The sequence below is a fragment of the Phycodurus eques genome, chromosome 20, assembly GCF_024500275.1.
Source record: "Phycodurus eques isolate BA_2022a chromosome 20, UOR_Pequ_1.1, whole genome shotgun sequence".
Lineage (NCBI taxonomy): Eukaryota > Metazoa > Chordata > Actinopteri > Syngnathiformes > Syngnathidae > Phycodurus > Phycodurus eques.
Genome location: NC_084544.1, coordinates 11,221,287 through 11,234,533, shown reverse-complemented (window position 1 = coordinate 11,234,533; position 13,247 = coordinate 11,221,287). Strand labels below are relative to the sequence as shown.

At 42.2% G+C, this 13,247-nt stretch overlaps 1 protein-coding gene across 4 annotated transcripts in view; it reads left to right on the top strand.

Moving 5' to 3' along the window:
• The first annotated feature begins 4,431 nt into the window (after positions 1 to 4,431).
• The window catches only part of LOC133395840 (MAP7 domain-containing protein 1-like), a 37,852-nt gene continuing 29,036 nt past the window's right edge, over positions 4,432 to 13,247 (top strand). For all 4 annotated transcript variants that reach the window (XM_061665074.1, XM_061665072.1, XM_061665073.1 and 1 more), the window contains exon 1: positions 4,432 to 4,769. In XM_061665074.1, coding sequence (XP_061521058.1) covers positions 4,703 to 4,769 — 67 coding nt within the window. In that variant the 5' untranslated portion in view covers positions 4,432 to 4,702. The remainder of the gene's footprint in view (positions 4,770 to 13,247) is intronic.

Genomic DNA, 13,247 nt, shown 5'->3' with positions numbered 1-13,247 from the left:
AGAAACACAATGTGATTATTAAGTGATTATATAGCATTAAAAGGCTTGTTACATTGAAGACACCTTAGGTCCAGTTTGTATAATATTTGGGAAGAATTTTCCCAAATGAAGCCTCAACAAGAGAGTGAGTGATAAGAAGAATATTCAGCAGAAGTTACATAAAGTAAGCAGACTCGCATTACACGCAATACAGCTCCAATGGCATCCTAAGGTTTTGATCATATTTTAACTAATTTCTACACTTGAGAAGATTATTACTTAATTATTACATTAAAAAAAATGGGTGGGTCACGAATGACATCTGTCATAAAAACTGTGCCTATCGTGCAAGTGACTCGCTTAGCAACCCCTGATGGGGCAAGTCTAAAGTCACCACAGAAAAGGGAAAATGTATTTTCAATTCAGAGACATTTTGGAACTCCAGTTTAGAGTTTCCACTCTACCATACGCCATGTACATCACGATAATGATAACAAGCCACATATTTTCAACCCTGCCCAAATATTCATGATGCTCTTGTGCGGTTCTGATATGTGGGCGAAAGTTATTGCTATGCCAGCTGCTGCGGGTCCAGTCAGCAAGTCCGCCACTGGAACAGCTGAGAGCTTGTGATGACACCAGAATGCAAACTGCTCGAGGGCAGGCAGGCACAGAGTGTGACTCTCTATGTGTGCAATGTAACTGAGTGGGCATGAGGCTGGGAGGGCGCTTCATGCCAGGGACAAATGGACACATCAGCCATTCCCTTTATCAGTGCACTGGGAGAAATAAGGTGACGCAAGGAGGCTATTTTTGTGTCACTCGGGCTATAAGCTACACTAGCGGTTCTCCAACGTTTTACACCAAGTACCACCTAAAAAAAATACTTAGCTCTCCAAGTACCACCATCATGGCCAACATTGCAAGACAGCAGCGTAGTTGGCGTAGCTGTTCATCAAACATAAAAAGTGTATGTAATACAGTTGTGCTCATAAGTTGACATACTATGGCAGAATTTGTAAGATCTGTACCATTCTTTAAAGACGTCATAAGTGATCAGGCAAAGTATATTTATTTTATCTTCATTTCATAAGAGCACAATCATTAAACAAAACAAAGAAAATAATGGTGTTGCTCCCTGTTTAGTCATCATTCATATTTTCCCCCAAAATTGCCAATATTTCACACATTCTGACAGGGTATATAAACTTATGAGCACAACTCTATTATTGCAAGTGACTAGCATTATGCGCAATTTGAACACAACATAAAAAAACTACTTAAATAGTATTGCAATTGAAATCTATTGCACATAAAAGTTAAATGAATATGGTACCTAATTAATTGTTTAAAAACAAAATAGTTCCTTACGATTGAATGCAAATGTATTGAACTTAAAAGGTAAATACAACTGAATTGTACTTAGGCAGTAATTATTTCGCCTATCACACCATGTACCACTATAGCCGTACATGCGCTACAATTATTGATCTACAGCAATAGACCCCATATGGTTACAGGATAACAGATTTACCCCACAATGTAGTTGTATAATGACTTGTTACATTTTCCTAAAATTGATTCTGCAAGGCTCGTGTTCATTGGATTCAGCTTTATGTTGGCTTGATGGTCATGCATAAATGGTGGCGGTCTGTTATTTATACCGCCTGCAATTTTCCTTCTGCAAGGATGAGAATGTGATCCCATTCAAACCACACTGTCATCTGCTCACAAGATTTTTCAGATTTTTCACCCTCTTCATAACAACTGCTTGACACCCACACAGCAGCAGCTGTAGTTATATTCAGATTGTGACCTCAGCCATCCGTTTTCCAAATAAGTATACCTCTGCTCTTGTGAGCTTGGGGGGTTTTTATAACCGGTCCTCTTTTGTCCAAAATGTGCAAAGGAGGCTGTAGATGAGCAGAACTGCAGGCCATCTTGAGTGAGACTCTTTTTTTTAGTTCCTTTTGTGTGGACGAGGTGCAATTATACATGCCTCTCTGGAATGATGGGAGTCTCTCTGATCCGCCCCGCATTTCAGTCTGGTGCAGACAAGTATGAACATGTCATAGTAGAAACACTGTTTTTGTACACACTGTTGAGTACATTTTAGGGAGAGATTAGAAGAGATCCATATAAGCTAATGTTGCAAGACTTACTCAAGGAGTCTGTCTGTTGCTTCACCACTTTATGGACTCTTTAACCTCGAACTTTAATCCAAGAAAAAATAAATAAATCACAGTTCAATCTTGACATTCCCTTTGCCTATCATATTCGGTTTTTGTTGACAACTAGACTGCTGTGGACGATATATGATTTTGCACTACATTTTTGTCAGAACACCTTGTATGTTTTCTTTGCCAGTGTTGCGTATCCCCAGGACACATTTCAGAGAAGGCAATACATTTTGGGGGGGTGCATAGAATTGTTTTTGATGTGCATTATAAATTGTTTAGCAATCCTTTTTATCTTGCAACCATGCCAACCTTGGCTACTTAGCATTAGACTAAAAAGGTGAGTTTCCTGAAAAGTATCTAGAAGGGTGCCGTACGTGGGGATAAAAGTCATGACAATTCAGAATCAGAATCATCTTTATTTGCCAAGTATGTCCAAAAAACACACAAGGAATTTGTCTCCGGTGATTGGGGCCGCTCTAGTACGACAACAGACAGTCAATTGACAGAGAACACTTTTGAGACACAAAGACATTGAGAAAAACAGTTACTGAGCAATAAAGGGTTGCTAGTTATCTGGTAATGCCGGTACAATTTTCACAACATTCGAAGAGCCACCATTAGTCTTAATGGAGCAGCTTTGCTTACAGCTATTACAGCTCAATTTGTGTTTTTAGTTTCAGAGGCTACAAACATCAGCCTCCGGTTAGGCTATAAAATAAATGCTTGAAGTGAAGGCTTTTAACTTCTTAGAATCATATTTATATCCTGTGCATTGGTATACTATTTATATTCTTCACGTGAATTATGCAATTATTCATACCATGTGCATGTGTTATCACGTACAGTACATCCTTCAGTTTGATGAAAAGGACATGCATGCATTTTTAAAAGCAGGCACGCACAGGACATTACTTACTGTTCCGTTTTGTTGAGAAATGTATACAGTGTACATTTTATTTTATTTGAAGAAATAGTGGTTAGCACATCTGCCTCACAGTTCTGAGGTTCAGCGTTTGAATCTCAACCATCCTGTGTGGCGTTTGCATGCTCCCCCTGTGCTTCCGTGGCTTTTTCCCAGGTACTGTGACTTCCTAACTCATTCCAAAAACATGCATGTTAGGTTCAGTTTAAGACTAAATTGTCCAGAAGCGTGCATGTGAGTATGAATGCTTATTTGTCTATACGTGGCCTGTGATTGACTGGCGACCAGTCCAAGGTGTACCCTGCCTCTTGCCCAAAGTCAGCTGGGATAGACCCCAGCTCACCCGCCACCCTCATGAGGATAAACACTATAAAAAACAGTAGATTTTATTTGAATTATATCCAGTAGAATTTAGTTGCATTGTAGTCATTTGCCGCTCAGACTGGTTTGTGACTTGCTTTAAAAAAAAAAAAAAATTCTCCTTGTAACATGCAGTGGTCATACATTCTCATTAATAGTTAATAAGATTGCCATCACAAATCATATGAATGACACAGCGGATAATGCCTTGTCGCTTTATGTTCATCTGAGAAAAAGGCCTCACATTTGCACTCCATTAGTATCCATTTTATCATGTTCTGTCATGTATTGCAGTTAGATGCCATCTACTTTTGACGATATAGTATAAGTTAAAATTGTTGTTCGTGGCGTACACAATTCTACCGTTACAAATAGTTATCTCGGCCCTTCTGTTGTAACTACACAGACCTCACAAGTCACCTTGTTTTCAGCTGCTCCAAATCATCGGAATGGATCAAACCATTCGCCGAGTTAAGAGAATAAAACCGTTCTTCGTGGAAGCTACAACCTAAATGGAACACACAGTGGAAAAAAAAAATGTTGCCACTAATATTTAGAGATACTCTTCTGAACATTTACGAAATGTATAGATGATAATTTCGCTTGTCGCCCGGGCACATGGTAAAATCCAGTTTTCCGGCATGCGGTTTTCTCAACGAGCACAACGACATCAAGTTAGTCACTGGGGTGCAAGGAAAGTGACAGGAAGCCACAATTTGCTTTCAGAATAGCATTTATTTATCACTAGATTCACTTGAAAGTTGACCTATACAATACAATATAATAAGTCATTTTACAATAATATCAACGATACCTCTTTGCCTCTATTAGCTGTCATAATGGCCTTTATTATAAATTGTATTTTGTGAAAATACGCTGCAAGTATTACGTTTATTCGTGCACACCATAACCGGAAGTCAGTTATTTTTCATTTAACTTTACCAAGTTGCGGTTGGCAAAACTGTGGGGTTTTATTCCCAGTGTGGATTTTCCACAGAAGACACGTTACACCCGCTCCATGCCACTTAGTAATATATTTGCAAAACACCCGCTTTGTATGATTTAAAAAAAAAATCGAACTTTCCTCGTCGTTTTCAGTGGGTAGTGAACGACTTGTAGTGTTTTCGTGTTGCTTTTCCTCTATTCCGGTTGGATTTTAGAAAGGGCGTGTTTGGCTGAATCTGGACCGGGAGTTGCAGCTCTCGTACTTGGGGACTCGTGAGGAATGACAGCAACTGAAAAGTCACTGCAATCCGCCTGAATGGACACAATGGATTATAAACAGCTTGGACATCATTTCGAGCAGAAGCTGACACTGACAGATAAATGTGAGTACTGTACACAGCACATCATCAAAATAGGTTATGGTGGCTAGTAAAATAAAATATTATGAAACAGGTCATTTATTCATCTTAACTTTAGTTTTTTTTTGGGGGGGTGGGTTAAATAATTTTTTTAAGAGCTGTCTTTTCCCGTTTTATCAACACTTGGAAAATCCTACTTATTTTTATTTTATATTTTTTTTGCAAATGTTGACGTGCCTGTGTCATTCCCCAACATCTCTACCAGGCAGCTCCTCACCAGTGGAGCAGTGGAAATACTGCGCTGGTCTTCATTAGGCATGCAGACTGCAGACACATAGCCCATCTCAGAAAAACAGGAAACATCCCACTCACCCATGAAGTGTCTGTAAAGATGTTTCAATCCAAACCCTTCTCAGTCTCTACCGTCTCATTTCAATGGTAAAGCTGGGTAAAGAAGAGTGAGGCAAACATCTCCCCTTGACCTGTACATCTTGATGGACGGCGTCCCTGACATCCCTCCCCCCCTGTTTCAAGCAGACATGCATTATCTTTATCAGTGTTGCCATGTTGCATGTTTGGGAATATTTTTGATGTTTGAGGCAATGGTGCTCAGAGGAACATCAGTGAGGGAGAGAGAAGCTTCCTGTTGGGTGTTTTTAAAGGCCTCTGAGTGTCTAGAACGCCATTTTAAAGTATTATAGTTAATTAATCACGGGTGTGGTTGCTTTAGAATACACCCATCCAATTATTTTCCATAGTGCTTTGCCTGACAGGATCATGGCGAGTGGGGGCTGGAGCTTATCCCAGCTGACTTGTGGCAAGAGGAGGGGTAAACTCTGCACTGATTACCAGTCAGTCACAGGACAAACATATTCTGTACCCCCTTCCCACAACTTGTGTCTTCTTGTCACAGCTTTACTCGCCATGAAAGCCTTTCCATTGCCAAAAGCGGCTAGTACCAGGTAGTAGTACGCACATTGTTCCGAATGTCACAGTGGACCTATATTTTTGTTAACAGATATTTTTTAAAGATAGAATACAGGAGGGACATAGGTGCTTCTAGCACTGCATGTTGAGGCTGCTATCATATGGGTGATGTGAATCACTGCTGGTTGTCCACTGGTCAAGAAAAACAATTGAGGTTATGTGCATTGTAATGTTATTGTACACAGTCTCCACTTTTCTACAATGGTCCATTGTCTTCCTGCCCTTAGTCTTTGTTCAAATAAAATTAGCCTCCTTTCCGTGAAATGTAAACACAGGAGACCCTCACTCTCTTTTGTTTTTGTTTGTCAGCATGTTACGTTTGACAACACGACAGAGTCTTTGCTGCTTCCCACTGTATTATTTTGAAGTGGAGAATCGGCCACCCTAATATGACAACAACACAACACAGGGCCAGTGTAGTGTAAAAAGAGCCCCCAATTAACCTAACCTTCATCCTTTTGGGCTGCGGAATATGTTAACTTCATACACAAAGACCCCAGTTGACACTGATTTCAATCCAGGGCCTGAATCTTGCACTAATTACTCACCCACTGTCATCCTAAAACTTTTGAGTATTATACATGCTACATAAGAATTACGTGAATATGATCATTTGGTTTGCGGCTCTGCCAACCGAGAGCTCCAGCATGTGACGTTATGAGGAATGTGACGCACAGAAAAAGGCAGGGGCGCTAAATAAACAGAAACATTCTTTGTCGGTGTCTCCTTTCTCTGAGTCTTAGTCTTGTGAAAATAGCAAAGGGAAGACAAAAGAAGAGGATCCCAGCTGGGGTTTGTTTTCTTTTTACAGTTTGGTGTGCATGCAGAGCTTTGAAAGGGTATCATAATATTCAAGTTGTCGAAGAGGAGACCATAACAATCCCTGATACAGTCACAACAATTGTTGTGACGTACTGTTGTTTCTTAGAAAATAGAAAAAAGAGTTACAGTTGCTTGGAGGAATTCCTATTTTTTTCCTATCCGGATAGCATTATCTGAGTCTTGGAACTTTGGACTGTTTTTTTAGAGGGTTATCAGTTTGCTTCCCAAGCCCTTCTGTTTGGAAAAATGGGAGCGTGTGATAGGTGGAGATAGGAAACCTTTGGACTTTGATTTGATTTTTGTCATCTCCTGTCGTACTGCCCTGCAGTCAGAATCTCAGTTTTCAGTAAAAGGCGTCACTGTGAAACTAATCACGAGACGTGGACTCACTCCCTTTTGTCCAGCTTGCTCCCGACCTATGTTGACGTAATTTTCTTGGGCCAGTGTCAAGATCCCTGCCGGTCTGAAAATACAGACTGGAGACCTTGCAACAATGGCTGAACATTAGACTCCTGGGTTATTATATTTGAATTGCTTTATTTTGAAGTACGAATAATCAGGAAATGGTGACATTTCTTTTAGTTATCGCGCAATGCGTTAGCGTTATTAATCGTGACTTACTGGAATTTTCTGCTTGAATGCAATGGTACAAAAGCCATCTAATGCATGCAGGGCGTTGCATTTTTGCGCATTTCCTCACATATAACATGTATACCATCTACACTGTTAGATTTAGGATTTGGAGTCAATGACGTCAATTGGCCTATAAATGAAAGTAATGTGCAAATGCACTAACAATGAGCCAATCCATGATTAACGCTGTTTGTGTGACATGTCCTCTTGATTTAATCTTAGCATTGTAAAAGTGCAACTAACCACCACACCTTGCTTATTTACATACCCATCATCATCATCATCGTCGATCCATCCATTTTCTATATTGCCTGGCTTCATGAGCATTCGCATTAGTTTCAACTTTTCATGCTAATGTTAGTTTGATTAGCTTGTCATCTGTAGCGAACCAAAAGTTAGTTATTTAGGTGTAAAGGTTCCTTTGTGGGAAGGTTGCTCTTGACCAGAATCAGAATCAGTATCATCTTTATTTGCCAAGTATGTCCAAAAAACACACAAGGAATTTGTCTCCGGTAGTTGGAGCCGCTCTAGTACGGCAACAGTCAATTGACAGAGAACACTTTTGAGACACAAAGACATTGAGAAAAACAGTCACTGAGCAATAAAGGGTTGCTAGTTATCCGGTAATGGCGGTAAATTTTTAAATTTATTTATTTCGTTATTTATTTCTTTTTTGACAATTGTACAAAAAGATGCAGAGTCCTCTAGCACTTAGAGCAGTTCGAATGACTAGTCTCGCAATAGTGGTGCAATGACCATTGTGCAAAAGGTGCCGAGACTTCAAGGAGTGTATGCAGTTTAAAGTGACAAGTAGTGCGATAATCTGGGACAATGTTGATTGTGCAAATGTTGTAGATACTCCTCAGTCAGTGTGCAAATGGGGCAGATGTTACTCTGGCATGAGTGGCCATTATTGGTTAACAACAGATATGCAAATAGTGCAGCATGGCGAGACTACTACAGTGAGTGCACGAGTAGTATATAATTGGACGGACAGAAATTTGACAACAAACTCAGACAAAAGAAATTGGCAGCATGTTGCAATGTAATTGTAAATTAGCTGTTTTAGAAGTTGATTGCAAGAGGGAAGAAGTTGTTGGAATTTCTGCTTGTTCTAGTTTGCATTGATCGGTAGCGCCTAAGTGAGGGAAGGAGCCGGAAGAGCCGGTGACTGGGATGTGGAGGGTCCGAGAGGATTTTGCACGCTCTTGTCTTAGTTCTGGTAGCGTGCAAGTCCTCAAGGGTGGGTAGGAGGGTACCGACAATCATTTCAGCAGTTTTGATTGTCCGTTGCAGTCAGAGTTTGTCCTTTTTTGTAGCAGCACCAAACCAGACTGTGATGGAAGAACACAGGACTGATTCGATGACTGCTGTGTAGAACTGCTTCAGCAGCTCCCGTGGCAGGCCGTGCTTTCTCAGAAGCCGCAGGAAGCACATCCTCTGCTGGGCCTTTTTGAGGACGGAGTTGATGTTGATCGCCCATTTCAGTTCCTGAGAGACTGTAATTCCCAGGAACTTGAAGGTCTCGACGGTTGACACAAGGCGTGAGGGGCAGCTGTGGCGAAGGGTGCCTCCTGAACTCCACAATCATCTCTACAGTCTTGAGCGTGTTCAGCTCCAGGTTGTGTCGGCCGCACCGCAGCTCCAGCCACTCCACTTCCTGTCGATATGCAGACTCGTCACCGTCCTTGATGAGGCCGATGACGGTAGTGTCATCTGCATACTTCAGGAGTTTGACAGCCGGGCGCGTTGAGGTGCAGTTTTTCGTGTAGAGAGAGAAGAGCAGCGGAGAGAGGACACAACCTTGGGGCTCCCCAGTGCTGATGCTGCGTGTGGATGAGGTGTCCTCCCCCAGCCTCACCTGCTGTGTCCTGCCCTAGGTCGCTGCACTGTCGAGGTGATCTAGGATGAAGTGCAGTCCCATGTTGACTGCATCATCCGCAGACCTGTTTGTTCGGTAGGCAAACTGCAGGGGGTCCACCAGGGGACCTGTGACGCTCTTGAGGTGGTCCAGCACGAGACGTTCGAAGGACTTCATGACCACAGATGTCAGGGCGACAGGCCTTTAGTCATCCAGACCTGAGATTGAAACAGATGGTACTTCACACAGTTCCAGAGATCTATTGAAGATCTGTGTGATCGCGCAGACTTTGAGGCAGGATGGGGACACAAGGTCCGGGCCTACCGCTTTGTTAGTCTTTTTTTGTTTGAAGATGCGTCTCACTGTCTTCTGCATTGACCGTGGATGGTCAACGCAGAAGACAGAGGTTTGATTGTGGTCGGTAGTGCGGCTGGGTGGGTGTGGGGTGTGAAAGTGTCCTTTTCAAATCTGCAGTACAAGGTATTCAAGTCGTTGGCTAGTGTGCTATTGTGCTCAGCTTGGGGGGATCGTCGCTTGTAATTGGTCAGCGATTGTAATGCATGCCATACTGATTTAGAGTTGTTAGCGCTAAACAGTTTTTCCAACTTTGCTGCGTAGTTCCTCTTTGCAATGTTAATTTCTTAAGTCAGCAGGTTTCTAGCTCGATTATACAGGGCCCTGTCCCCGCTTTGATATGCGTCCTCCTTAGGTTGGCGAAGTTGCTTAAGTTTGGCAGTGAACCACGGCTTGTTGTTATTGAATGTGCGAAATGACTTTGTCGGTATACAAACCTTTTCACAGAAACTAATATAGGATGTGACAATGTCCGTATATTCATCCAGGCTGCCAGCTGAACACTCCAGTCTGTGCAGTCTAAACAGCTTTGAAGTTCCATCCACTTTTTCACTGTGTTCACTGTAGGCTTCGCACATTTAAGTTCTTGCCTGTATGTTGGTATTAAGTGAATTAAGCAGTGATCAGACAAGCCCAGGGCTGCACGACGTTTGGCACGGTATGCGTTATTTAGCCTTGTGGTCCAAAATGTTATTTTGCCTCGTAGGACAGTTGATGTGCTGCTTGTATTTAGGGAGTTCGTGGTTGAGTTTAGCTTTGTTAAATTCCCCGAGAATAATGAGGGGTGAGTCCTGGTGTTTTTTTTCAATTTCATGTACTTGGTCAGGGGGCATTAGCAGTGCGGCGTTCGTGTTAGCTTGAGGCGGAATGTATACACCAGCCAGAATGAAAGATGTGAACTCGCGAGGTGAGTAGAATGATTTACAGTTCAAAAACAGCGACTCCAAATGCGGGCTGCAGTGTGTGCTGAGCTCAGTGACGTCCCTACACCATTTTTCGTTGATATAGAAGCATATCCCGCCGCCTTTTGTTTACCCCGATGATTCCATGTCGCGGTCTGCTCTGTGAAGATGGAAGCCGGGAAGCATGACGGCGCCATCGGGTACAGCGTCACAAAGCCAAGTCTCCGTAAAGCACAGGGCGGCGGAACGTCCGAAGTCTTTACTGGTCTTTATCAGAAGATGAAGCTCGGGCATTTTGTTGGGTAGGAAGCGTAGATTCGCGAGGTGGATGGACGGAAACGGCAGTCTGTATCTTCTCTTGCGGAGTTTCACCTGGATGCCGGCTCGCTTCCATCTGTGGCGGCGCCGCTTCCGCCTCCATGCGCCAAAGACCGCGTTCGCTGCTCTGGTGAGTAACTCAGGGAAAAAATTTTGTGGATTTGCGAAAGGTGGTGAAAGAAAGTCTGGAGTAGCCTCGTTGATGCTTAGCAAGTCTCCCCTTGTGTAAGTGAGTCGTGTAATGTCTCCAAAGACGAACGAAAAACACAAAAACAAAAACAATACCAGAGAGCGCGTAACCGAGGCGACCACATGGGTAGGCGCCATCTTGCAATCTGTATTGGTAAACATATGTTGTATTTATACATGATAATACAACGCTCACAATCAGGATTGTATCGTCTGTATGCAGAGTTTTGCATACTATAACAATCTGATAAACCCAATCCCAGATTTCTGACATGATAGAATGCACATTTTTGCCATGTGGGTGTAGATGGCGTCAATGTATATGAATTGAAGGGCAAAATATTTTTGGGGAGTGGAATGGGAGAGCTGCAATGACTGAGAAACTGTAGAGCTGATGTTTGGGGGTAAGTTGTTGAAAAGGAGGAGACCAGATCTCTTCTCTGTGCGCGTTCCACGTCAGCGAAGCCGAGAGCAGATGTTATAAATCTCAGTCATGACGCCAGCACAGGGAAAGGAGAGGATGGCCTCCATTCTGCTGCAGCGTATAAGGAGGGAGAATGAAAGAGCTTCCTAAGGGTTTATGCTCAGATTACTCATGTTTACCTCCTCTGGTTTAAAAAAAAAAACTGAATTGCCATTGATGTTATTAATCCTGTTTGGGGGATTATTTTCTGTGTGAGGCAGCGTTTAGGCCCAAATAGAGCCGTCACATCACATTGGAGAGATTAGACATTGTGGCAATGGTTGCATACGTTTTAGTCCAATGTACTAAATGATTATTAGATGTATAATATGTATAACGACTTGTAATGACTAATGACTTGTACCTCAACCGATAAAGGCCGAGGTACAAGTGCTTTTAATTCTAATTTTACTGGCGTTGTGACAGACTGGCACTTGCTAAATTGAGCAAGAGACCTAAAAAAAACTTAAGCCCCGCAATAAATCATCCTCCTTGGGTCATCCTGACCTTTCCATTCAATCCTGCTGGAAGAGGTGTTATTTTTTATTACAGTTTTTGTAAGTCGGACGGATTGGAATGTTATCGGTGGATGCACTTTAAAAAGATGCGTTTTTTAAGTTCACCTTGTCCCACAGAGGTTCACCTGTATCTTGTGAGCCAGTCTCTGTGGTTATCTGACTGTGTGCTGTGCAGCAAATACGCTGGACATTTGTGTTGATGCACTGTTCTAACCTCAGGAGAATCACTAACAGATGCGGCCGCACTCTGCTGCTTTGGCCATGAGTGTATGTGTGCATGCAGCACGAGCAACCCCGGTTGTCCACTTCATAACCACTCACACGTCACCCAACGGGGCATCAATTGTGTCAGTAGATCCACAGTCTAATATTAGAATGTAGATTCTGTCAGGCTGAACTACGAACCGACCACGGACATTGTCTTGCTGTTTCACATGCTTCTTTACTTCCTTTATGGCTATTTTGAGCTCACTGAACCAGTAAAAATGCAGCTTCTCCTGCTGCACCAGCAAAATTGATTACCTCTGCAGTTTCCTGACACTGCTCTACCTCCTCCAACACCTCAGCACTAACAGCACCTCAAAACATTTAGTATTTATTTATATCGGCCACCTATTTGTACTTAAGCCATTCAAATTGGCCATTCGCCTCGAGTCTCTGTCTTATCTGCCTGTTTTTATAATTTTTTTTATGATGAGCACTGCTGCAATTAAAGTATAGGTTTACTTTTCCTGGGTTAGAAATCTTATTGTGCTGCGAATCATGTTGTGTGTTTTGATATACTTTCTCCAAAATTTGGAAGTGTGTCTGTGGAAGTGTCTGTGACCAGGCTGGAAAAGGAGTCCTAAACAAGAATGTTGGGAGGGAGCAGGTCAGCTGTGGTTACGATGCTGACTCCTGTGTTGACTTGACTTTCTGACACAAACATGACATGCCGATCTTCATTGTCACACTGTCTTGCTATGTTTGCATCCTGTATTTGCTACAAATGAAATTTGTGCTTGAATTGGTCCTACGAAGGGAAAGAAAGGAATTGTACTTATCGATGCAGCGATTATGTCTTAATTTATTGTCTTGAGTTATCATAACATGTCATTAAAGGTACTACATATAGTGTACATCATCAGAGTATATGACTATTATGTTAAATTCAAATTGGTAATTTAGGAAAAAGTAAGTTGACAGCACAGGCTGTATGTAGTCAAGGTTTAGGATAGTCACTATTTGAAAGGATGGATATCTATCCATGTATCAAATTTATTACAGTACAGTAGAAATATCGGAAGTAACGGACCGGCTCCGTGAGCCCGTGCGAGCACATGGCTAATTTAAATGCGCCAGGCAAATTGCATATTAATTAGCCATGTGCTGCGAACTGGCTTGCTGTACTTTCATAGCATAGCACATCATAGCAGTGTATCGTGTACTGTCGTAACTACCCCAATTTTTCTCATG